General features: G+C 48.0%; 1 protein-coding gene across 1 annotated transcript in view; it reads right to left on the bottom strand.

The window, feature by feature from the left end:
* Positions 1 to 4,176: 4,176 nt before the first annotated feature.
* LOC135377598 (probable G-protein coupled receptor No9) overlaps positions 4,177 to 27,799 on the bottom strand; it is a 344,006-nt gene continuing 320,383 nt past the window's right edge. Inside the window, exons 3-5 of the mRNA XM_064610132.1 lie at positions 24,065 to 24,147; positions 11,014 to 12,833; positions 4,177 to 9,823 (exon numbers count right to left, since the gene is read on the bottom strand). Coding sequence (XP_064466202.1) covers positions 11,230 to 12,714 — 1,485 coding nt within the window. The 5' untranslated portion in view covers positions 12,715 to 12,833; positions 24,065 to 24,147 and the 3' untranslated portion in view covers positions 4,177 to 9,823; positions 11,014 to 11,229. The remainder of the gene's footprint in view (positions 9,824 to 11,013; positions 12,834 to 24,064; positions 24,148 to 27,799) is intronic.

The raw sequence follows: 27,799 nt of genomic DNA, 5'->3' as shown, positions 1-27,799 counted from the left end.
CTCTGAAGATATCGACGCTAACGACGCTGTCAACGTGCTGCAGACTCCGTGGGCGACCGGAAGAAAACAAGAGGGTGACGCAGTCTCCGTTGACCACCTGATTGGACGAAGATGCGCGGCATACCGCGAAAAATCGTGCATTGCGCGGTCGAGGAAAAGCGGAACGCGGAGGCGGTTTCTCGCGCACCGCGGCGAGAATTTTCCTCTCCGCAAACGCGTTACCGCGCGTTTTCCCGCATGTGGGACGCTGGGCCGCGTAGAGATGCGCACAACCGCCTGCCGTTTGCCGCGCGTTTGCATGCCGCCCCAGCTATACTGCCTCTGCCCGCGGCTCTCCACAGCGAGAACTTCTGTGACCGTGTTCGACAAGATGGCGAACGACAGCGAAGTCGAGCTATTGTTTGTAGTGAACGTTTCCGTTCTTACATCTAGCTTTTGCGAAATCAACATCGCAGGCGCAAGAAACGCAGGCTTTGGGTTCACTCGCTGCGGCGATAGCGCGTTCTTTTCTTGCGAACAGCTTTCAACTTCTTGACACTAGTCAATATCTTACACTTTACTTACCTGTACTCCCAAATTTTACTCCAGTGTCGGCCCAAAAAGCAAAAAGCAAGTTTATTTTAATGCAACGCTCTATAATCAGCAATGACATTTTATTTCCTTCGTAAATTCGTCGGTTGAAAAACGTGAGCATCACTGGGACATACCCCAGTCAACGACGCCGACAATGCTCTCCGTGCGGGATGTCGGAAGAAAACAAGAATGCATGCAACTTCCGTTTACTTCCTGATTAGCCGAGCATGTGCGGATGCCGCTGAAAATCGTGCACTGCGCGATCCCCAAGAAGCGGAAAGCGGAGAAGGCTTTTCCCGCCCAGCGGCAAGAGTTCACCGCGCCGCATTCGCGTTTCCGCGCAGATTCTCCGCATGTGGGTACGCGGCCTTTGCAATGCGGATTTTGATATATCGCAACTTATGCGTATTATAGCCGGCATTGATGAAAATGATTTGTATGTGTAGGAGAACACACGAGACAAGCTCGTATGGAGCGGCAACTTTGAAAAGTCTCCAACAATAACAACCCATTTGTCTTGGGTCTAAATAGCGTGGTTTCCTCATATACATAATGATAAACGGAACGCAGCCAGGGACACGGACGAGGAAGTGCACAAACGAACTGCTGACTCTCAACTCGTTTCCTCATATGTCAGCCCACGGCGTAGAAACGACCTTGTATCGTCAAATCAATATTGCAAAGGTCAATGAAGAGACGTATAGCGAAACCGCAGTATTCCCATATGCAAGATATACAAGAATAAAGATTTCGAATCAATTTGCCAGTACATCTCTTGCGCACGGGATGTGAGAATATTTCAACGCTTTCCCAAAATCAATTCTATTCAGTAGATATTTATGCGTTTAATTAGCATTAACGGATACGGTGCTTGACAAGAAATCACGGAACACGCTCCGGCGAATTCCTTCCTTAGAGTGACACGGCTGGCAGCGAATGGTACCGTACGGACTTACGAACTGGTGACTGGGTTGCCTATAGGCACCTGTCTGTAAGTCCGTACGGCCCACATTCGCTGCTAGCGTCTCACTCTGAGGAAGGAATGCGCCGGAGCGAGTTCCGTAAACTTTTGTCCAGTACTGTACAAGTTGCTTTGGCACGCTGTCTTCCGCGAGGGACGTGAAGCACAGTGTGCCGTGCACTGAGATTTCGGTGCACGTTCAAGAACCCTCAGGTGAGCAGCAATAAATGGAGAAATGATGATGACATGGGTCCACGTACTGTGGCCTCTCTCGTGATCATAGTTGTCTCGCGACATAAAGCCACAATTTATCATTCTCATTTCGCCAATCATTTTTCAGCCTAAGATTGAATTAACAATAATGCCGGGTACTTGGATGGAATATAACGAGGCTCGGATAGTGGTAGAAGTTTTCGTACACGAGGCTGCACTTCCTCAGGTACAAATAGTTCATCCCGCCGTTACAGAAGATATAGGTTTCCAAACGGAGAAAGGGGGAGCTAAATAAATTTAGATCCCTCTTTATCTGTTTAGAAACCTGTCTGTGTTCCCATGTTTCTGGAAACCTGTGTTTGGAAACCTGAAGAACGCAAAACAAAAAGCACTGAAGCCGATCGTAGATTTATTGTGGCACAAACTTTCGTGCACGAGGCTGCACCTCCTCGGATACAGGTAAATAAATCAGTTAAACCTGTAATACTCAAATAAACCTGTAAACAGGTCAGGTACAGGTAATAAATTTAGCTCTCCCTTTCTCTGTTTGGAAGCCTATATATTGTGTAACGGCGACATATTCTCGTGTTCTTCCCTCTGTGAAAGAGCCTGTGTAATAAACAAACCGACACTGCAGGAAACAACCTTACCTTTTTCTCCCACCAAACGAAGCCAAAGCAACCTTGCCACGAGCACGTTTCAACTGAAGCCTTGCGTCCGCAGCCGCCCACATAATACATTGCAGCTAGGACTGGGATATTGCTTTGCTTCGTCAGACAGATGGGAGACGTTCAGAATGATGGGGAAAATCCCAAGCAGCACAATGCACTGAAAGTCGAGTGCAATAGGGGTGGTCGGTACATGTCTTATCAGCGCTCTTTAGCTTCACGAGCCTGTACAAGGCCTTCCACCTACCCGTCCACCCCTATTGTCCTCGACTTTCAGTACATTGTGCTGCTTGGGATATTACCTTTCCTGGTGGAATCCTCTGGGAATCTGTTATCGTGACCAATTATTTCGCCCTCACATGGCAACCTGTTGCACCACATCTTAAATACTCGCTGATAACCTGGTCGTATCTTGATGAGCAGCGATCTTTCCAAGGTAAACACACACTGCGAAACGAGCAACCTGGGTCATGGTCCGTACTTCTAACGTGAGCTATGGGTCTGTTTACTAGAGCAAGGCTACACTGTAAGAATGTGGTGACGAGATGAGCTTGCCGTTGTTGGCCTCACTTATATGCTTTAGCCGAGATGAGATGAGATGAAGAGATGATGACGGTTACTGCCAGGCTTGGTCAATGGTCCCGTGAACAAAACGAAACACTATATCTCATAGTCTTTGGGCGAGTCCAGATTCCTGGAGGAACCAGACTATAGGCCGCGAGTTCTGGAGTATCTTAAGAACGGAACCTCACCGTATACGACGTTGAGAGCCACTCGAGAATCAGAATATGTCTTGTGTATGGTTTGTTCAATGTGGGGCGTATACATCTGTCTATGAAACCGTGCAGGGATTTAGGCGTCTACGGAAAGGCGAAGTCGCCCCCTGGTTATCAACACAGAAGGAGATAACTGTATTGTTCTATGTAGTCGCTTGCGTTGGGAAGGTGATGGGGTCAAGTCCCGACTCTAGAGTGCATTAATGTTGACACAGTTCATTCCGAAGCACATAGGGAATATTGGAAATAGTGTCTCAAGTAACAGTGATGTCATCAATGCTGAACGAGCTGCAGCCATGTCTCTATAAAGGAAAGTGCCAAATGTTTTTCTAGTCGGTACCGACTAGAAAAACATTTGGCCAGCGGCATGTTTTGAACTTAGCTCTGTTTGCTTTCACTATTACCATCTGTGAATATTTTGATGATTCGACCAAATTGTGGATGTGGAAGGCTGAGTTGTTAACAAATTAACAGAGCCAATCAATGAACAGAGCATTAACAGAGCAAAACATGCCGCTGGTGAGCAAAAATACGGCGAGGTGCGCACTCTAATTAATGTACAAGACCCCTGTGATCATGTTCAGTATCAAAAGGTATTGTGCTTCAAAGGCCTCAAGGATATTTAATAAGACATCGATGTGAGCTTTCAGAAAGATGACACGTCTACAGAGGCTCAGAAACTATATGACCCTTTGATAAATGCTGGAAGCTCTCACTGTCCTTATCCCGGCGAACTGTAGCGTCACGGGGCTTACCAGTTAGAATTTTTTAAAAATTGTCACAGTACCTCTAAAGCTCTCTAAGCCTCTGCGTTCATGAACACGGTTTCTTTGAGAAGAACCTCCAAGGTAGCTTAAAAATGCATAAAGCATTGGTGAGTAACATGCATACATCAGAAAATGAACTCGGCACGGAATATCACTTGCGTATATCACCGAAGTCACCGATCTATAATATCACCGAAGTCAATATCCACCACTAACATCCACATTACTTTATTTGCAAAAAAGTGAAACACAGTTCCACAACTTCACCAGCTATCTAACCTTGTTCGATAGAATGGCATAAGCGTCTTGTCATATTTCCTTTTTTTGCATTCAGGAACTCTGGGAGCAAGTGTAGAATGTTGGTGGGAGAAGTCCGTACAAACACTATATGGTTCACAAAACCCACATAAGGTTATGTTTCTTTCGTTTTTTTTTTTTTTCTGCACGAATTGGTTAGGTAACACAACGACGTATCTGAAAATAAAGTGGCAATGCTTTTGTTTTGGCTCATAACATGCACACGCTACCAGCTATTACGTATACGTATGCAGACCACGTGGGTTATTTACAATATGGTTATGTGACTTAATCACCAACAGTCGAAAGTCACTGAGATTCTAGGTTAAAAATAAAATGTCGAGCCTTTCGTGGCTTCCAACAACAAATACTGTATTCACTTCGCATCTCGCGCCATTACTTTATTTAGTGACAGAATACAGCAGTCACAAAACGATCAGGTCATTGTACTCTCCTACTGCACTAGTGCAACGTGCAACGTGCCACAGTGACATGTCATTTGTTTTATGTGCTCTTGAAACTATGGATACCAACTAGCTCAGTAACCCTAACTGTGCATTTGGTCGGATTTAGCACACGTACACTGATTGCAAAATAACAGACGCTAAAATACGTGAAATGTGCTGCTTTAGGATATGTCTGAAGATGACTTTCGGTATAACTTCGGTTGACTAATTTTGAGCCGCATAAGCAAAACTAACATGACGCAAATGTTTTATCCTCCCCGTAATGCGGGCTAATTTGATAAGCTCGTCAACCCTATGAATGAATGTTGTTAGTATTACGAAAAATCCATAGTTATTTCTGGGGTAATTAATGAAATTATTTTACTAATCAGTTTCTTTTAACCACTTAGCAGTTTTTCGCGTGTCACAAGGGGCAATACGAAAAACATTATGGCAGAATACCGTATAGCAGCAGAGAGAGTTCATTTTATTATTAGTCTCTTTTTTTTCCTTCGTTTTCATCGCGATAGATTTTCACTATTAGTACCACAACAGGATTTACACACTGTTGTCCAGTTTTAAATTGTTAACATTCAAACCTCACATTTGAGGAGTGCTGCTGTGCTATTGCATCCGAAGTGGCTGAATCTGTTCCTGCTTCGACGACGAATACACTTTGTCACGTTACAGCATCAGTAGCGTCGCAAGGACGGTGCAGGGTGGTGCGATGGGAAGGGCGGTGCCGCCCGCCTTCCTGTTATTTGCGTAAATAACGTATTTATTCCGTGTGGACTAGTAACAGGAGGAGGTCCATGACGTGGGGTTGACGCGAACCCAACTGACGGCACTGGATACAATTCACGGCAATGGTACAGTTACTCAATTTTTCTTGCGATAAATAGCGTATTATAGTATGCAACGTAACCAAATATGAGGTGACTATAGATTTTTGGCGACTCCAGTTAATTTTGTCACTTCATTACGCCGCAGAAGTTAACGGAGCAATGGAAAAACGTTTCAAATGAATGAACAAAAATGAAATAGAGAGACCATACCGTGAGAATGTTTTAAATAAGTGACGAAAACACTTGAGCCTGGGTACCTATGAATCATTCCCTTCCAGATTGATTTTTGCTCTTATGCTACATCAACGGAACCGGCCGCGTTAATAGCACGTGTGAGCATTTTTTTCTTCAGGGTGAAATTTTTTCGTCCGGGTGGAATTTTTTTGTTAAGAGTTGTTAAGCGCAAGCCCAATATTGGCTGACCTCGCTCATCACTTAAGAAAAAAAGAAAAGCAATAACAAAATGCCCAAGCCGAAACCTAGAAATATAACAGACAATATAACGGAGCTACGCCACGGTTTTGCGACGTTTTTCTGAAACAAACGGTAACTGAAACGCAATTATGAGAACAAACGACCAGCTTTTTTTTCGCCGTGGCGTACGTTTTATAGAAATGTTCTATCACAGAAGTTGTTGACGACACCTCGAACACGCAATAAATAAACGAAATAAATATATACGTACACACAAAACACTCCGAGACATTTGTACATTATCGCAAAAACAAGTGAACTGCTGTTTCTTGGCAACATAACTGCCTCTCAGTGGCCACTGTACAGTGAGTCGTGATTGAGAGCAAGCAGAAATACAAAACCTCAAATTGTTTTCAGGAACCATAAAGAGCACAATGGTACGACACCGCGTCGCCATGAGCTGGAAAAATTCCATTTATTTGTGAAGCCTCGCGATATATCACCACAGGTCCGTACCTTTCTGTTTTGTAAGCCTTATGGTATAACTTCTGGTTTTCGTCTTCCTAATGCGAGAAAAACGACCCGTGAGGTTTGAAACCTACTCAAACAGCACAGTTGAACCGAAAGTTCTATATCACACAGAAAAATTACCGTTCTTCGAGACAACAACAACAACATATAAATCATGACAATGACATGGGGCGATTCACAGCTGGAGAGCAGTACACTATCCCATTACACGCGAAACATTAGATGTGAGATATGAGAATGAAGTTAAAGTTCTTCGAGGAGTTCATCATGGTGCAAGGCCCTTTCTGTGAACCTTTCCTTCCTTCAAGAGCAAGAGGGTGGCTGAGGCTTCCTGATCTCCTGGTGTCCTGCCTTTGAAGAAACTTTCAAAGGTGAAAAACACAGACAAGCTGAAGAACTGAAAAGAGTTCTTTTTCGAACGGTTCTTTTTCTGTGTGTAGGGGGTGCTTATTAGTGCGTTGGTTCATTTCGCAAAGATGCTCACGAGAAAACGAACATACACCCCTACGCACTTTCACTACACATTGTACCCCTTGGGTAACTGCGTGGCATGCGGTGGGCCAATCATGGTAACCAATTGGCGACATAACTGTTCCCGTACGGTCATGCTATGGTCCGTAACGACATTGAGAATGTCGCACATTTGCACTGTTCGAGGAAACCTAAAATATGCGTCGCGTAAGAGATATAAGATTAAAAACAAACATTCGGATGATACATAGAAATTATGAGACGCTTGACGTTATGTGTATAACCATGTAACCCGCAGTATTTCAACTGGAAACACTTAACAAGGTGACTTGAAATCTTGTAGATACGCTTGGGCATGGCAATTGCCCGCATTAGGAACATCAAACGTCAAATACGATGCATGCTACAAGCACTGAGCGACATAATACACAGTGACAACTACACCCCATACTTAGCATAATTTGAACGTTTAGAAACCTTTGTCATCAATCTCCGCACATAAGACACAAGACAGTAACTCCTTGAAGTCTCTGGCAGAAAGAAAAATACATTCCGCGTAGAAGGAAAGGTCATGAGGTATGCAGCCGAAAAGAAACAGAGTAAGTCTAGTGGAATTATAGCAAGGTTTTTCAGGATGCAATGGAACAAATGTACATACAAAACCCAAATACACCGCCACAGATTGAGTAGTGCAACGTTTGTGTCTCTAAGGGGTATCGTGCTTCTCTGTTTTACCAAACACAGGATATCGCAAATGTATTCAAGAAATTTGCGAGCCCTTTGTTTTGTCTCATTGTTGTTGTCCGATGACCAGGTCGCGTCTTTCGACGGGGCACAGTCGATGTAGTGATGAATGAAAACAGGTCTTTGCCGCAGCACACCTAGACTTCGTGCACACCAGGGGACGACAGCGCGGCAAACGATATACTGCAGCATGCCGTGTATATTCGTCTGTCTCGTTCACTTCATTTATCACCTTTTACACTGCACCTTGCTATGTGGTCACAAAGCAGAATGCGATATCACGGCGGGCAAAGACTTGGTAGTTAACGTGCCGTTAATAAAGATGCATCTCCTCAAACGCGAGGAAAACGAGAAAGGGACAGTCACGGCCAAAATACCGTGCAAGCACTCGGTGGCACTACGGGCACTCGGAGTGCCAGTCGCACTAGCACTAACAGGTGAGTATGGCATTGGAGAACGAGAATGTTTGCATGCAAGCGTGTCCAGACAGGCCCTCCATAGAGTGTGTACCGTGTAGCGCCAACGTGGCTTCACGTATTGTCGTATGGGCACGGCAATGCCGTTACTCCTACTTGCGGTGATATCTCACATTCGTCATGTGTAATACTTGCCATACAGATCGTCGCGGTGGCGCATGTTTCCAACAGCGTGCACGCGGCCTAGGCTGGTAAGCTGGAAGCCATCGGTGTATGGCTATGTCAATATCTTGGTGTGCGAGCCATTCTGAAACACAACTACCACAAGGCGGATGACATGCTCTTCGCACACTACATGTTACACTTCATCAGGTTTACTGTCATATGACAGCTCCTGCACTGCACGGTGACTTGGTTCCAGGCACCTTACTGGATGCTGCACTGTAGCCATTCCTTGTAACGGCAGTCACGCTTTTGATAACCCTCCTAGAGGACGCGTACAGAACATGGAAACTACCCAGTCAACCATAGCTCCCTTAGAAGTAACATAACCTCACCATACCCTCTCTCTGCAGGCTCTCATTTCGACAATGTAGGTCAGAACGTTAACGCCTGCTTCCAGCCACTACGGGGGCTGCCGTAGTTGCTTCCTTGACATAATATCGATCACGGAAAAGCAGAGAGCTGAACAGTTGTCACATGCTTATCTATGATCTTTATCTGAACACGTCATAGGGAATTCTGTCATCTTATGCCAACGATACTGGTAGTTTCCAAATCTGCGCACCCGCGCTGGTTAGATGTGCGGTAGACAAGCAGTAATGCCCTGCTGTTTAAGAGACTGCGTGAGCAATTAATTTGGAGAATGCTTTGTTTTCCTGGGCATTGCTGTACGAACCTTTTCCAAGGCACACTCGGCAATGAGTGGCTGCGCACAAGAAAATGTTGATCTAGATCAGCACTAAACGTGTGGGCACGGAGACAGTTCCAGAGTCGCATATTTCGTTCCCCCTGTTGTTAATAAATCAGTTCTTCAGCCAGATGTTGGACGTCACTGGCAATCATGTAAGGCACAATATTACGAAATCACAACAGGCGTCAACAGCGTAACAAAACGAATAAACAACATAAGCACAGACATACCATACACCACAAAAGGGTGAAATCATTGATGGCTCCTCCGGTTGCCTGATTAGGGTCAACACAATCATAGCATTCCTGAGTGGCATAACTTTCTTCATCGAGTGAAAGCAGGCGACTGAGACAGAAAGATAGGTATTTAAGACGTGGAACATGTTACCACCTTCGTCATTTGACATGAAATGTATTGGTATTACACAGGACGACGGCCAGTAAGCAAATGCAACACTTGCCATTACACGCCAAAGTATATGGCAGGTTCAACGCAATGTCACGATAAAAATTAAAAAAAATGATACAGACATGCGTACAGAGAGCCTAGGGAATATCAAGAGGCATTCTAGAGGCATTCAAACAGCAATTCTATCTCTCTCTAAACACTTAAGAGGCAGCTAGTGATAGTGACAGTCAGGAACCGCCTCGTGGTCTAGTAATCTCTTCTTCCGGGAGAGTGGGTTCATCTTGTGGCTGAAACTGCTGGACAGAAGGTTCGCAGCGTCAGCTGTACGTCTTGTGGAGATGGAGTCACAATGGGATCCCATATGGCAGCCGTGATATGTCCTGAAGAGGTAATGCAATCATCATGTTTCTTATTTGTTCCTCCAAATTGCCAAATTGAAATGGAAACAGAACTATCTGTTACGTTCACCTGCGTCTCTGAATGAGTATCGCACACGCAATAGCTATGACATACCGTATAAACCGAAATAAAGGTTGAAGTTAAAAAACAAAACAAATAATAATACCGGTCATTGCCAAAAAAACATAACGAGTCTCGCAACAGTGGGTTGCGGACGCCGCTGTCTTGCTTATTTGGTTTTGTCTCGCCTTTGTCCACTGTACTTGTCACTTCTGCTGGGATGCTTTGCTGTCTTTTTTGCTGCATTCTTGACTAAATTATATTATTGGGTAAGATTGCCTCTTTTTATACAAATCGTAATTTGAGGGTCGACCTACGGTCGGATAATTGAGCATCGATAATTTATGGCTTTTCGTCGCGAGAGTACCGATATTCCGGTTTTTCGGTATATTTGCGCATTTGGTTTCCATAAACCTAGGGTCGGTTCCCTCAGATGAGTGTGTGAACTGCAAGCAAACGACACTAAGTGCGACATCCGCCATGGCGATGTACATCGATTTGTGGAACTCCCAATTATGTTTACGTCGTTCGAAATGCTAAAACAAAGATTAAGCGCGTTGGGGGTTAACATTGTGGGTTTTCTGTTAGCCTAAGACTCGGGGGGGGGGGGGGGGGGAGCTCAGCACTTGTGCATGTGCAAGACACGCTGTAGATGTGTGCACTTTATGCATCTTTGAAGCCTTAGGACACGGAGCCCATTGGGATACGAAACCGAAAAGAAATTCACGTTCACATTCGCAAGTAAAAGACGGAACCATGCGATGAAGATTTCAGATTGAGACTGTGGCGGAAATATATACGTTGTGGCGGAAGCCTTATAGAGATATTAAATTCTGGAGCTCTCGCGAGTAGCCTAGACTTTTATGGCAGAGCAACACGGCTTCCTGAACAGCCATAATTCTCCACAGTATGAGGGATGTGTGTAAACGCGACGCGCAGCACCCATAAATTTGCGTGTTTCAACTACATGTGTATTATGCCGCTGTTGTAGCCTACATCACGCCTTGGCTGTGCTTACGAGTATACTTGAAGTATACTAAACGTAAGATAAATAGGATAGCACCTTGTTTTTACAACTTACTATACCTTTAGAGGAATTTGGTATACTTACGGATGCAATGGACTTATGTTTCAGCTTCCTCAGGTGCGGTGGTCGCTGGATTCACAACTCCACTAGGGTGCCACAGTCGGAAAAACGCTGCCGCATGTGTCTCTACTGCTGTTCTCACTGCAACACATTGCTGTTTAATAAAGCTAACGCAAATTCTCACAGTATCTTAACAGGGTTGACACAAGCGAACCATATCTTTGTAAGTGGCACTGACTGCTATGGAGACTCTGCATTCTCTGGAGGGATGTCATCGATAACGGTGAGCATGTGAATTTGTTTGATGAGTGAAGAGACGCCACCTTCTTTGAGGCGACAGCGGCACAAGATTCTCTTGAAGGCTTGGCGGAAGTCCTTGCTCACGAGCGCATATATGAATGGATTGATAGCAGAGTTGCAGTAACCCAGCCAGAAAAACACCGCGAAAAGGAGGTTGGGAATACAATGTTCGCAAAATGCCCTCACTAAATAAACAGTAAAGAAGGGCAGCCAACAACATATGAAGCCGCCAACAATTGTTCCTACAGTTTTGGTTGCTTTGGCTTCAGACCTGAACCTCTTAGCCTGCCAGCGTTGGCTCCGTTTGCTTGAACGAGAACTTTTACTTCCAGACGTCCCATTTCGTCCGCTACCCCGAACACTCCCCTTTTTGGATTTGAATGACGCTGGTGCTGATCGTGTTGCGCGTTCGTCATCCTGGTGACTGGCACGACATTTCTTGCCAGATGATCGTGCGCTGGCTGAAGGTTCATCGTGGGATTTCTTTACGCCTTGACGACGACGTCCAGTTACTATGCCGTCGATACAAGTTTCGGCTCCGGTGTGGTCACTTCCGCGTTTTACGGGAAACCCAGAGTCGTTTCCACGGTGCACACGAAGTGTTAACCGCGGTTCTTCCGCTTTTCCTTTTATCTTCCCCGACTTTGTTGAAATGAAACCCCTCTCTAAGGCACGGCTCGTCTGTATGGCTGCACGGTAGATTCGGTAGTTAAAAAATAGCATGAAGAGCATTGGGATGTAAAAGGAACCAAGAGCGGAGTAAATGACATATCCCTTGTTATTGATAAGCACGCACTGTGCTGATTCGCATACGGGGAGATCAGTGTCATTAGCTGTACTTGGTTTAGTCACGACACGACTTTCCAGGTGCAATGTTCCGTTTGTGGCTGCGTAAGGCACGGTGACTTCCGATCCATCGTTCCAGCCGACAAGTGGAGGGAAGCATATTACAAAAGCAATCACCCACACAGCCACGATCAGAAGTTTCGCCCTTTTAGAAGACATAAGGCTGCGGTAACGCACCGGTCTTGTGATTGCCAGATAGCGATCAACGCTGATCGCGCACAAGTTGAGAATTGATGACGTGCAAAGCCAGACGTCAACTGCCAACCATATCTGGCACCACGTATGGCCAAAGATCCACACTTCCAAGACTTCGAGACCGATGGAATATGGGAGCACAAATATTCCGACGGAAAGGTCGGCCACAGCCAGTGAAACGACAAAGTAGTTGGTGACAGTTCGTAGCTTTGTTGTAGCGAAAACTGCCACCATGACCAGAAGGTTTCCGAAGACGACAAGAACGTTGATCAGCCCCAAGATGAAGAATGTTGCAAGGGTACCCACTTCCTGGAGCTTTTCTGGGGGGACCCCCGAGCGGCAGTCAGGGGGATGGACTGTCTCAGATGCAGAACTTGCGTTCATTCTTCACGCGGCTGCGATTTGACGTGAAGGTACCATGACTACCTCGGAGACAAGAGGCCAGCAACAGGCGGGAGCAATTGATGTTTGGGTTTGGTCCTCTGTGCCGTGTGCCATTAAACCTGCAGTAGGAAAACGTTTGGTTAGATTAGATAGCCGGTGGCCACTTATGAATACCTTCTCTCACTTATCCTGCTAGCAACACAACACACATACTCCTTGCCTGCCAACGGTACGAAGGTCACCGGTCCAGTCTCCGGCGCCGTCTCGCTCATCTAGGCTACCGAGACCTTTCTCTCGCGGTGCTACTTGGCCCTACTCAGCACGCTGAAGTCATGTCTGCGCTGACACGATTTCTTCGGAAATCTAAACTCTTGGGCACTCTCTGACACCTCCTATATGAATGTCTGCACAACGATTAGTGAAGGAGCCGTCTCTTCCTGTATTTCTTAATTTTCTATGTCTCTGCTCCTTCATCTTCCTTTTGTTTGTTTGTGTTTGCTTGTGGGCATAGCAAGCCTACATCATGGCTAACCCTTCCTTTCTCTTTTTTTTATCAGCACTAAACATACCCCCCCTCCCCCGCTATCTTATTGCAGGAGAGGGGAGATATTGTAAAACTGTGTTATTGTAACTCGCTGGGATGGGCGTCTAGTCAGGTAGAAGCTAAATACTTGCTGTGGACAACATGAAACTTGAGAGCGGACATATGTCACTGTTGCTTTTTACCGTTATTCTGTTTCTGGCACAGCGGAAATATTTGCAACGAACAAGAAACGTCAGTGGAATATGTGCAGCTGTAGCTTGCTCCTTACTTTGCATGGAATAAGCTATAGTAAAAAATCGCGCTTGATTGAGTGTGCGTTCATATCGATTACAATGTCCGAACGCATCAAGCAATTTCCATTGGTGGAGGGAAGGAATAAGAGGCTTTGAGAATCGGCTTTTCGTGTTGAAAAGTGCCCATGAGGCATCGACATACAAGTAAATGTGCTCAATTTAGTTTCAGCGTTATTATCCGCGTCGCTATTGGTTGTCGAATTGACTGCTACACAGGTGCTGCTTTTCAGGAAGCATTTCGGAGGTGCAAATTTTTAAAAATTATGAGCACAACGCACTATAACCGATACGGAAGCCGTCGAGAGTTATATTAAAAAGTTTTCGCACCCCTTTCGGGTCTGAAAAACGCAACTGCGCCAGGGCTTCATAAAATCTAACTCCTACGAAGAACGCACACTCAGTTGATTCCGTCATTTCGGAAAGGGGGAGACGCGCTCACCATTACTTTTATCCCGATGATGGCACATTGTGAAGCTCAAAAAATGCCTTTTTGCCATGCCGACACACGCTACTCATTTGCAATGTAGAACTTACGACCTGACATCCATGAAAGACGCAACGAAATAGCCGGCCTAATATGCAGAGTGGAATCAACCTTTCCACATTTTTCTTCGCTTCCAAACCAAACCAAAAACACACATGGACACACTTAGATTTGCAGAAATTCGAGGGGGGCTCAAGAGCCACAGTAAAACTCCTGAACAAAAGCAGAAAACGCCCCCTCGCCCTTTACACATACAAAAAAGAAAAAAAGGAAAGGAGAAAAGACGATGAACTGTTAACCCCACACATCTGTGAACCGTGAGCGCCTGCATAAACGGTATTACATCTGCGCTCATAATAAGGAAACCTAGAGAAACGAGGGCAGCGATATTACGTAGCTAATTTCGGCAGGTTGGTTAAACACAACAATCATGGGGACATCCGCTTTTACACGCTACGCTAAGCCTCGTGGAATCAGTATTATATGTGTCTTATTATATGGTCTTTTTTTTTCTTTCATTTTTCTTTTACATTCAGCTGCCAGAAAAGTTACACTGATAGCGCTCGCTCGAGGATACCAATCTGCATAACTAGTCCATTATATTCTACATACTATATATACTCTTCCTTATATTCGCATTCTACATACTATACCTATATTACATATTGCTGTAATTGCTGCAGTGTATCCCTTTGGGCGGAAGATCCATTGCATTTACGCTCTTAAAAAAAAAAAAAAAAACACATCGCTAGGCACCTCGCAATTTCCTTCGTATATATGGGATAAAATGTCATTTCTAAGTAATGATGTGTTCTTCCATATCGTGAGCAACGGTACAGGTCATTTAAGATACAGGAACTGTTTGTCCCTGACCCAGACAGCCATTTCACGGCATGGAAGAAGTAGTATTAATGCTGGCACTCCAAAAAGAGCCTGGCAGAAAGGGATTGTATGCGCCGCCTAAGTCAAGGGATTCTCCTTCAAGCTAGCGAATGAGTCTGCGTTCTGTTTTCCATTATGCTAATCAGTAGCGTTTTCTAGCACACGTTTGCATATCAGTAGAAACGCCAGAAAAATTTTACGCATGAATACGTTTTGAAATTTTCAAAAATACGTGGCAGGTCCGAAACGCACGGCCACGTTGCCTTTTCTTTTTGAGCCGCAAATACGAATATTCACCCTTACACACATTCATCTTATTTATCTGCCGGTGCGGAGGGGAGGGGGGGATACGTTTGATTTAAAAAATAGGAGGGAAAAATTAGCCTGTGCTACAGCGGCTTGCTATTCCCAGGAAAGATGGTAAAAAGAAAGAGAAAAATGAAAGACAAACAAAAAGGAAAACAAGCACGAAATTGATCACAGTTCACTCAGAAGGTCACAGATCCGCAGGAACTGAACAAGTGCCTTTGTCACCTGACTATGTTGTGCTAGGGGGGGGGGGGGGGATATGTATATGGGGGAAAGGTCAGACAGGCCAAGGCCGACTGGCTATTCCCAAAAGAGAAAAAAAGAAAGAAAAAGAAACAAAGAAAGAGAAAAGAGAAGCAGAAAAGGAAAAGAGAAAGTGGCAGGGGACGATGGCCTGGACGATGGGGTGGCTCAAGGCTCAAAGGCTGCTGAGCAGCCCAGTGTCCTTCAGGTAACACAGGAGGGCTCGGGTGACTGCCCACTGTCTGGTTCCGGATAGGTCCCAGCAGCGTCGCCAGGGAAAGTTCCCTGTGGCCTGGGGAAGTGAGAGTTGTGGCGAGGACGGCTCGAGGGCCGGCGTACCGCTTGCAGTGCAACAATAGATGGCGAATGTCGGCGACTGCAGCACAGCAGGGGCACACCGGGGACGTCCGTCTATCCATCTTAGAGAGGAGCAGCGAGGTCAGGGCAACATCGAGGCGTAGGCGATGGAGGATCGACTCCTCCTGTCGCGACAGCCGCTGGGAGAGGGTGAGTTCCATCCTCGGGTCGATGGAGTGGAGGAACGTGTTTGCCGCTACAGCGTTTGAGCTAAACGCGAGGGTGCTGCTAGACGTCTGGCGGCGGATCTGTATCAGGCAGGCCGATGGAGTGAGAGGAATGGTGGTGGTCATTGTGGTGGCAGCTGCCCCGTGCGCGCCTCTCGCCGCAGCGTCAACGCGGGTATTTCCCGGCAGGTCGATGTGGCTGGGGACCCATTGAAGCCACACACTGTGGCCGGAGGCTGTGAGACGGCTGTATGTATTGAGGGCTAGGGAGCAGATGTCTGTGACGATCTTGGAGCAAGGAGAAGATAATATTTGCAGCGCCGCCTTGCTGTCCGTAAGCACAGTCCAGTTGTTCGGGGGCCTCGTTGATATAAATTTCAGGGCTTCATTGATGGCGGCGAGCTCTGCTTCGGTGGAGGATGTCTCGTGAGGAAGCTTGAGCGCTAGTTCGTAATTATCTGAAGGCACAACAACGGCTAAAGTTGAGCCGCCCGCGGAGACCGATGCGTCCATGTAGACCGCTATTCTTCGGGAGTGCACGTTATTAAGGTGTTCTAGCACGAGTTGGAGCAAAGCGACTGGAGGGTGGTCGCCTTTGTTGAAGGCGCCAGGGATGCTGGAGTACACGGGAGGAGTAGCGAGGGTCCACATGGGAGGGGGATGAGACGGCGTGTCGGAGGGCGAGGGAATAGATGTCCTCAGTCGCAGAACGCAGGACCCGAAAGCGGACGATCGGCACTCCATGGCGATATCTGCCAAGTAGTGGTGCGGGTGACGTGTCAGGTACCTTGTGTAGATGCGAAGAGTCTCCTTGTCACGCAAGGTGGGCATCGGTGACTCCCTCGCCTCTGCGAGAACGGAGACGGTCTTTGTCGTCTTAGGGACGCCCAGGCAGACGCGAAGGCTGCGGGCCTGGAGGTTGAGGAGCTCCCGTTCACTAGCTCTGCTTAGTCCATGTAAAATGGGGAGGCTGTAGCGCAGCGTTCCAAGTACAAGGGGGCAGTGGACAAACCTAAGGTCAGCACAAGTAGGGCCCCACGACATTCCAGAGACGCGACGAAGAACGCTGACGATGTTGTTTACCTTAGAAGAGAGATATTTGAGCTGCTTCGACCAGGTCAGGCCCCTGTCGATAATGATGCACAGGTACCTGTAGCTCGATGCAAAATGCACTGGCGATCCTGCGACGTGGAGTGGGAAGCTACGGAAGGAGCGGCGGGTAAATGCCATGGCGACAGTTTTGGTTGGGGAGACAGACAGCCCACGATCAGAAAGGTATGCTACGACCGTGTCGAGGGCTTCTTGGTGACAGCGTTGGATCACATCGCGGCGCAGGCTGGACGTCCAGAGGCAGATGTCGTCCGCGTAGACTGTGATATTGGCGTGGTCGCGTAGGAGGGCTGGTAGGGAAGCCATAATGATGTTGAAAAGAAGAGGGCTAAGCACACTGCCTTGTGGGACCCCGCGGCAGACGGAGAAGGATCGGATGTCACCATCAGAAGTGCGAACAAAAAGCAAAAAACGAAAGAGCATGCTACCGCCCACGCCAGCCTGCTGCAGCGTCGCCACGACAGCACTGTGCAGTACGCTGTCGTAAGCCTTCATGACATCCAGGAATACCGCTGTGGTAAGCCGGCCGTCGGATTGAGCTTGTTGCGTACGAGAAACAAGGTCGACAACGTTATCTATGGCAGATCTTCCCTGCCTGAACCCAGCCAGCGTTTCCGGGAAGTACCTCGTGCTTTCTAGGTACCAGTTCATGCGTGAGTAGACCATTCGCTCAAGGGTTTTCCCGACGCAACTGGTGAGGGCAATCGGTCTGAGCGAGTCTATGTGCGGTGACTTTCCGGGTTTGAGAATGGGGATCACCATTGCCTGCTTCCACTCCATTGGAAGGGAGCCTGGGAGCCAGGATGCGTTGAAGATTGCGAGTAGTGACCGGCGCCCACACAGCGGCAGGTTTCTGACAGCCTTGTAACAAACCGGGAGACGTATGCATGGGCGAGTTCGCTAGTGCCAGTTCTAGCTGCGCAAGCGAGAAAGGCATATCCAGGGCAGGCTCTGCAGAGGCCTCCAGAACCGCGAGGATGTCGCTGGACGCAGCCAGTGCTCAGACAGGTGCAGCTGTCAGACGGCCGCAGTATTCTTCCGCAATCTCTAACTCCGTCCGGCCGGTGGCAAGCGAGAGAGCGCGGAACGGCCGGCGCTGAGCGACGGGTTCGTGGAGTCCTCTGAGCACAGTCCATATTCTTGAGAGTGGTGTGCGGGGAGAGAGGGAAGTGGCAAAGTTCCGCCAGTGGGAGCGTGACAGCTTGCAGAGATGTCTATGTATTGCCTTCTGTATGCGGCGAGCTTCGGACTTGTCGGCGGGTAGGTGGGTACGCCGGGCACGGCGTTCAGCGCGACGGCGTATGGCTCGCAACCTCTCGTACTCCGCGTCAACAGCAGCAAACTTCAAGAGAATCCGAGCTACTCGTGTGGCGGAACGCACAACGGTAATCATAGTCCGGGTGAAAGCGCTTCCGCTTCCGCTTGTGGGCGTGGAGCCGGAGATCGCATCCTCAATGATGGCCATGTACGACCGCCAGTCGGTCCGCTTGACGAGATGTCCAGCCGGGCTGCGCTGTGCGTCATGCACGCTGATCAAGATCGGGAAGTGGTCGCTTCCGAGGGTGTCTGCATTGACTTGCCATCCGAAGAGCCGTGCAACCGAGGCCGACACAACAGTGAGATGTAGAGGTTCAAAATATAGAGGTCCCGGTTCTCAAAGAGGGCCGCCAGTCGCATACCTCGGGTGTCCGTACGTGCACTCCCCCAGATCGTGTTGTGGGCGTTGAGGTCTCCGCAGACTACGTAAGGCGTAGGGATACTGTCCAGTAACGCAGCCAGATCATTCACGTCGTAAGCAACTGCGGGTGGTACGTACAGGGAGACGACAGTGAAAGTAAGGGTGCCCATGCGTACAGTGCAGCAGACGTATTCCCCGGGTCCTGGGCAGTGCACATCCTGCTTGATGGCCGGAATGTCCGAGCGGATGAAGAGCGCTGCGCGGCTTGTCCTCCCGCGGGCACACGAGATAAAGGTAACGTAATTTGATAGGCGGAAGTTGTCATCGATACTGCTTTCCTTGATACATATTAAGGGGAACTTGTGCCTCCAGATAAACTGACGGAAATCGGATACTTTAGATGGAAGGCTTCTCGAGTTCCATTGAAAGATGGTCGTTGCGCAGTACTGCAGTCCTGAAGGCAGCGTGTTCTGTCTCATCATTACATAGGGCATATGGACGATCTGGTGAACCCGCACTGGGTTACTGCCGGCCTCGAGGGGCCAGGATCATGGAGGTGATTTAACTTTCAAGCTTAAGGATCGATTGGGTCTCGGTGAGGGCCGCACACTCGGGGCAAGCGGCAAGAATAGCTTTGAGCGCCGCGAAGAGCAGCTGTATGATTACAGCAGCCGTGTCTGCGTTTGGCGAAGGGTCTTGTGAAGCACGACGGGCTGCCTGAGAGTACCGGGCTGCCTGCAGCTCTGAGGGAGGAATATTCTCTGCTCTTGGGCAATCTTTAGGTGTAGGGCCAGACGGGACGGTGGGGTTGCCCTGCGAAGGCAACGGCAACGGGGGAAAATCTGAGTTTTCCCAAGCGTCGGGCTGTGACTTTCCCGCAGAGGGTATTGGGGGCATCGTGCCCTACTCCTCTTGCGTAGTCTTCTTCGCTTCCTCTGGCGCTGAGTCTTTCGTACCTTCTCCTTTGCCTCCTTATAATTGCTGCCTGAGCGGGATCTGACCCTAGCAATACGCTGTTGCTCCTCCATCTTAGGGCAGTCCCTCGACGTAGCGAGGTGGCTGCCATGGCAGTTGACGCATATGGGGTCGCTTCTAGGGCACTCGGGGGTGTCGTGGGACGTTCCGCAGGTGGAGCAGGCTTTCTTTCGGACGCAGCAAGCTGCAACATGTCCATGCCTCAGGCAGTTGGTGCACTGGGGCTCCCGTGGGAGTTAGTTTCTGACCTGCATTGTAAGGAGCTGGAAGGTAACTTGCCTCGGCGGTTTAAACCCGCTGAAGGTAAGACGAACCGCCCCGGCATCCTTTCTAATCCTCCGTGCCGCGAGGAACGGTGTGTCTGCTTTGACAGACTCCATTATTTGTGCGTCAGTTAGCGAGGTGTCAATTCCAGAGATGACGCCGTAGCTCGAGGCAGGGGGTCGAGGTTCATAGGCGCGGACAGGTACCGCGCATATTTTGTCGATTCGGAAGAGGGATGCTTTGGAGGATGGGGAATTCACATCCACAGCAATGATGTTTTTGGAGTAGTTCGGTCAGATTTCTTTGATCCTACCTGGCAGCTCAGAGGTAAGGAATTGAGAGTGGATGAAATGGTTTAACTTAGCAAGGTTTGACGTGCGGTCGATGGGAGCGAAGAGCACCGTAAAACCCTCCAGAGACCGGGTTCGCACAGCGCCGCGAGAGTGGGCCTTCCGTACTCGTTTTACGACATCCTGGAAAGGTTGCTCGTCGTCCGCTGTCGCAGAGCAGCCACTTGATCGCTTTCGTGAGCGAACGGTGCCACAGCTTGTCGATGAGTCGGTGTCGAAGCCGCTCATCTCTTCAGTAGAGGACGACTCGTGGCGGGCGGCGTCCGCCCCTTCCATGGCCAGAGGGCCGGTAGCAGGTCTTCGGTGAAGCGTAGCAATGAATAGCGGCGTTGGGAAAGGCCCAAAAGTGAAATAAAGTAAAAAAGCCACAAATCGGAAATTCTGGCAAGGGTTAGCGGAACAGTAGAATCGTCCGAAATAGTCCGAAATACTGAGGCGAGCAATGCGCGACCGTAGGAGAAGACGATGTTGGCGGGTGCAGTGGAGCAACAAGTGCAGGATGTCTTCTTCAACATAACAGGTGGGGCATTTGGGTGGCCCATCTTAAAGAGGAACAATGGAGTCCGCGCCACATTTAGTCGAAGCCTGTGGAGCAAGGACTCTTCCTCCCTGGGATAGCGGTCTACCAGTGTGTGGGTCATCGTAGGGTCAATCGAGCGCAGAAAAGCGTTCGTCCTGGCAGCGTCTTGGAAAAAGGCCTCAGAGCTATTTCTGTAGTATCGGTGAATGGCTAGCCGGCAGACAGACGGGGTAAGCAGGACAGAAGTGACAGACCCAGCTGCTCGAGCACACCTGGCCGCAGAATAGGCGAGGGCATTCCTCGAGATACCGACGTGGCCCGGAATCCACTGGAACCACACACTGTGGCCTAGACACAACAGGCGTGCGGGCAAAGGATCTCCGTGTAGATGTCTTCGATAACTTTGGGCGAATACGGTGCCAGAGACTCCAAGGCTGACTTACTATCCGAAAGAATTCAACCAGCACAATGTACTGAAAGTCGAGTTTAATAGGGGTGGACGGGTAGGTGGAAGGCCTTGAACAGACTTGTGAAACTAAAGAAGATTCATAAGACACGTACCAGACACCCCTATTGCACTCGACTTTCAGTAAACTGTGCTGCTTGGGAATAGTCCACGCGCTTGGTGTCGACGAAGAAATGTACCGCAGAGCAGATAAGATAGCAAAGGCTTCTGCTTCGGTTGATGGCAGCGCGGGAAGCAGCTTGAAACCGCGTTCGTATGCCTCCTCAGGAATATAAAATGCAGATGATGATCCATCGGATGCCACCGAGCCGTCAGTGTAAATCTCCATTCGATTAGAGTGCGGGGGGTGGAGATGTTGCAACGTTAGTTGGCATGCCACAACAGGTGGGACATGGATCTTTTTCGGAAGACCAGGAACGGATGTATGCACGGGGGGGCAGACTTAAGGTCCACAGCGGCTCCGTATAGGAGACCAAGGTATGCGATCTTGGGATTTGTCCTTGTAGGCGCAGAACAGCTTTGCCGTACCCAGAAGCAGGGTAATGCTGCGTAACATGACGAAGGTGGTGACATGGGTGCCGTACAAGACAGCGTGTGTAAGTTGCCGTGTCCCGGATGATAAGCACGGAAGGAACCCTCGCTTCTGCGATAGCGTGGTCTTCGGGACTCCCAAGCAAGTGCGCAGGCTACGAGCTTGAAGATTAAGTAGTTGCCGCTCCTTGAAGGTGGAAATATCATGCAACACAGGCAAGCAGAAGCGTAAAGTGCCCATAATAAGAGAGTTGTATACTTGGAGGAGGTCAGTGAATTAAGGACCCCAAGAGGACCCACAGCTGCGGCGTAACACGTAGTTAATATAAGAGCCTGTGGTGTCACAGAGGGCAGTAATCTGTCGAGACCATGTTAGACCCCGATCAACGATAACGTCAAGGTACTTGCACCAGGGAACAAACTGCAGCCTTGATCCTGTCAAGAAAAGGGGGTAGCTGCAGAATGAGCGCCGCGTGAATGCCATAGCAACGGTTTTTGTTGGCGATACTGATAGCTCTCAACCAGCAAGATATGACACGGTATCGTCCAGAGCAAATTGCAGGCCGGCCATTGCCGGTGGTTTTCTTCAAATTATTATTGTTTAGATGATTGTCGTCTATGCTCGATACAGGAACTCAATTGCAGGACAGCTACATTTATTTTTATTTTTGCTGAGCACCATAGAGGAATGGCACAAGCTACCACTACATGTGTGTATAATTCAAATTTTTATGATTTATTTAAGCTAAATATCAATACCCATCTTTCGATCCTAGGTGGTCATGAGGGAATGAGAAATAGATGAATATGGTCCATTCTTTTCGAAGTTTTTGTATCTTCTTGTATTTTTCTAACTTCTGCCACATAGCACCAAGTGGGACTTGCAGTTTTTTTGAAAAAAAAAAAATATATATATTAGGCGCTTGGATGACAGTTTACGCTCACATGTCAAAACCACAAAGCACGTGTCGTTCTCCTACTTTTCGTCTTCGTCGTACAAGCGAGTTATCATGATGATGATGATGATGTGGACAAGAAAAAATGGGGACGTGAGTCACGAAGAAGGTCGAGAGTCGTGACTGGATACTTCAGTACACCTACACGACCACAGAAATCGATAATGAAGGATAAGTATAAAAGTATGCACGTCAAACAAGGAACTCGTCATCATCTAAATAAAGTGTTAAAATTAAATGTCAAAAGCAATGTACAAGGAGGCATTAGGGCAAGTTAAACCGACTGAAACCGCTTGTCGAGTGCACTCGAGCACTTACAAAGCAATTGGCAAACGCCTATAAGACGGGTTTCTTCCAGAAACTTCACCAGTGCTTGCAGCACAGTCACCTGGTGTTGCTTTGATTAACAACCCAGAATTTTAACGATGTCGAAAGATCGACCGTCTAGGCGGGCTAGAGCCGCTTCCGGACTCGGGACGCGACTGTTGCCGAACTTCGAACGCACGAGGACAATATGCTCACTGTCTTCTACGACGTGACACTTCTGAGGCACTAGATACACAACAGTAGACAACGCTGGAACTAATTGTCCACAACGCAAATAGCTTTTGACTGTCCTGCATAGCGCACTCGGGAGCGCGAACTAATTGTCGGAATGTATAAATAAAAAAGAAGCCGACGTTCTGTGGCTGCACATAGTACACGAGTCTATAACTCAAGCACCGCCACACCAGCAATGGACAGCTGTTTCGACCTTACTGGAACTTCGCCAGCAGCGCACTGGCGGCAGCGTTGGGGAAGTGGCGCCAGTAGGTCACGCTGAACGTGACATCCTCGCGTCAGGTTCAGAGCCTCACCAACCGAAAGCCTGAGTGCAAAGCCAATAAAGTGTATGGACACCATAGTCCACCACCGCGCATCAGCTGCGGGGTCTCCGCCTCTTCTGGAACTTTTTGACGGCGACCAGCCTCACGAGGGAACTGTAGCACACTACTGTAGTCTAATTCAATATCTAACCAAATCTTCAGATGGCAATGGTGCCGAAGTCAGCCTTGACGGCGAACAGCAGTCCCACATCATCATCATCTCTGTATCTGTGTGTGTTCTCACTTCGCTCTTTTGCGGAAGCAATGGCGACTGTAAACCGCACTGCAGCAGTTCAATTGTTGTTATTAGCAGCAAACATACCCCCACTCCCTGTGTTGCATGCTGTACACTTACCTGAGTTTTCCCTCACGCAATCGAACCGCTGGTGCCTTCGTCCACTCAAGTAGGATTGAGGTCCTTTGTACCAGGGTAGGCTCCTTGAAGAGAACCCATACAGGATGTTACATCTTGCTCAGGTATGATGAACAAAACAAACACAAGTTGCATGGTCTCACATTGTGATGACCCGTGTAAAATACATAGCAATACATAGCAATACGTAGTCTCTGCAGATTGCTTTACAAAATGCAAAATGAAAAGAAAAAAAAAAGATGAGGTGAGGTTATGCATTTATTGTAAAATTACGTAATGCGACTTCCAAGAGCACTGTCTGTGAAATTTCACAAGGTATCTACACCGTGAAGAAATGTGGCAGGTAAACATATCAGTAGATGTTAACAACGACGAATAATTGAACAGTAGTTTAAGTCGCTAATTATAATTATAAATGACACCTGCTTGATACCCTTGGCTATAATAATGAATGGATGAATGGACGGCAGCAATAACAACAACAACAGAAAAATGAATGGGGAAATTCGCCACATGAGGTGCGGCCCACTACCCCAAGGCACAATGGACAGGATGAGGTGCACGCAGAGTAGAACAGCCGTTGGTCTTCTTTGCATTTTTATTGTGAATTTTAATTATATGTACTTAAATCATGGCGCATTCATTCAGTTTTCTGCTACATAGCAAGTAGAACCATGCAAGGTAAATGAAACCACCAAAGGGATCATTTCAAGTTTGAGTTCGAGTTTGGATGTGAAAAAAAAAAGAAAAGGAAGAAATTGAAATCGTCACCTGACGAATTCTTTGCGTACGTAAGGGATAGCGTTGGTGGTCCTGCGCACTGCGCGAAGTTCTCTTTCTGTTATGGGCGTGCGCAGAATCATCAACGCTAACCTTACGTACGCAAGCGCGATAGCGCACAATGCACTAAAACTCTCTATTATGTCATCGCTTCGCGATAACCAAGACGCTGCGAGGGTGAATATTGACTCAAGTGCCGTCAGAGCATCCCAAGATGCCGGGAAAAGAGGAAAATTATCCATTTTTCAAGTGTGGAACCTTTTCTTCGCTATACGATGAGGCTTGATAGTTTAGCATGCGCAGAAAAACACATTTTCTTGACTGCCCGTGGGACAAAGTTACTTCCGATGATCCAGCAAGACCATACCTCGACGCATTCTTTGTTTCACAAACCTGTTCCGTGCTGTCTTATATGCGGTTTTTGCTCTGCATCCAGGAAAGATACTGGAGTGATTCTATGTTTACGCTATTTGGCGCAGTCGCTTTACACGCGGAGAGCCCAAGAGTGTACCTACTTTGGAGTGGACCAACATGATGTATAGTGAAGAGAGATATATTTCCGGTTTATCGTTTGTTCCTTTTTCTCTTCATCGCAGAAAAATTCAGTGAGGTGGAGTAGCCGACCCTCTCAAAGAGTTCCGAATCATCTCGAAAACGAAAGCATGTAAAATTTAGGTAAGGCACATGCGGTACGCAAATATGAAAATATGCACTCCCGAAAACACTTGCTCCTCGTACACTTGCTGTCCTCACACCTCGTAAGGATCGTACGAGAAGCAATGTTAACATAAGTTCCTGGAAACCTTACGAGGGTCTTTGATGCATTTGAGACTCTTCCATCAGTTTTGTGGGCAATAGCAAAATTATGATAAAAGATATCATTTTTCTAGAGTATTCAGCAACATCCGACCACGCCTTCTGCGGCTGTATGATGCTTGGGGTCTCCTTCACCCCATCATCACTGCAACTGTATAAAAAGACAAAGCCTTCTTCCCCTCAGCACTAGTTCAAGATGACCAGCGACAGGATTAGTCTGGGGCGGAGGCGACAGATCGTGTCCATGTCGCTTGCAGGGCATTCTCAGTGAACGATTTGCTCGAGAGGTGGGATGCTGCTTGTCTTCGGTGAACCGTATCATTCAGCTCTTCCGTGATGAAGGGCAACTTGAAGATGCACCAAGGTCTGGACGGCCGCGAGCAACGACGTCGGACGAGGACAGGGCAATAATTGCTGCAAACGTGGTCGACCCGTTTCTGACGGCTGTCGATCTAAAGAAGGAGCTGAGCCTGCAAGCCTCGAGCACAACCATCCGACGAAGATTAGTGTGCCTCTGGGGTATCCGTTCCGGAGTCGCGGTTCAGAACCCCACGCTGAAGCCGGAACACCGAGAGCCAAGACTGGACTTTGCCTTACGCTATGCGGAGTGTGACCCCGCGCAGTGGAGCCGTGTGGTTTACTGATGAGGCAGCGTTTAGTACGAAGTGGTCCCAGAGGAGGCGGGTTTGGCGTCCTCCTAACTGCAGGTAATACCTTGAGAGTCCGCGCCTGCTTCGAGACGGCCCTATTCATTTTTTTTCCTTTTCAAATATCTACTCCAGTACGTTCACAGCGTGGTCTCCAGTGGACGGCACTCCGTGAGCGTGTGGGGCGCCCTTTCGCACCAGGGCTTGGGGCCTTTTGTCCGCCTAGACGGCCGCTTCAACGGAGCAGCATACGTTAGAGTCATCGAAAATCACCTGCTCGCATACGTCCTTGACGGTCGTTTCCCTGACGGTTGCTTTATTCTGCAGCAAGACAGAAGCCCGGTTCACATGCCGTCCACTGTCCAGCGCAGACTAGACGATCTTGGTATCATGCAGCTTGAGTGGCCCGCGTGTTGCCCGGATCTGAACGTGATTGAAAATATATGGGGCATGATGAAATTCCGAATGAGCAAAAAGTGGGGGCCAATTCGGTCCAAGGACGCCTTAGGGGGGGTGATAAACATGGAATGGACGTCCCTCAAGGAAGACGTAGTGCTACACCTCGTGGGCCGGCTCTATCAATCGCTGCCAGACCGCATGTCCGCTGTGATCTTCGCGAACGGGGGCTTCACGCGATACTAAATAAAATATTAATGAAGTGTCATTTGGCTCTTTCTTCTCTCTCTTGTTTCTACGTCAATATCGTACGCTTTTATTTGCCAGCGCCCGTCATCCCCAGACAAAATAAAAGGAAGACGAGAACTAAAAAGAGAAAAGAAACTGCTGAAGCCATCTGTTGTCGCTCTGTGTCATTCCTGTTATCTTCCAGCTGCGAACTGCGATAGGAATTTTCCTGGTGAAACGCTCCACGGGCATGCCCTTGTGGGGTAATTGCTGCAAACGCCACGGTGGGTCGCTGCCTGTGTTATGCCCTGCGCCCCCTCAAAATGAATGGACCTGTCCGCTCCCGCCGCCGCTAGGGTGGCGCGGCGCGGAGAAAAACGCCGCTCGCATGTTCCGTGGACTTTTGGCGCAAGCTGTACGTAACGAATAGCGTTGGTGGTTCTGCGCACTGCGCGAAGCTCTCTCGCTACTGTTTGTGTTGTGATGATTTATTAATAATACCTGCACTGCGAAGAAACAAAGTAGCATCGATTTATTTTCGATTTGTTAATTGGCTGCGGTGCCCATTGCTTGTTCGGTGTGTAGCATGTGGGCCACTCAGAAATTTTATGTTTGGTTTCAGGATCGTACTCTAAGACCCACAATTCATCACCTCTGATGAAAGGCTAAAAAGAAAAAAGAAAAAAAAAAGAAAGAAAACAGTATATTTCGATGCATTCAAGCAGGCTAAGGCACAAGTTGATCTGGTTTTTCTTTGATTCGGTGGTGAGGTTCTTTGGAACTTCTCGTGAACCCTCCAGAAGTTCACATGGAACACATCGGCAAAATGTTGGGAAGGGTTTGGTGATTC

This window comes from Ornithodoros turicata, chromosome 1 (assembly GCF_037126465.1).
Source record: "Ornithodoros turicata isolate Travis chromosome 1, ASM3712646v1, whole genome shotgun sequence".
NCBI lineage: Eukaryota > Metazoa > Arthropoda > Arachnida > Ixodida > Argasidae > Ornithodoros > Ornithodoros turicata.
Note: the sequence above shows the minus strand (reverse complement) of the source record. Positions and strands in the feature narration are given on the sequence as shown.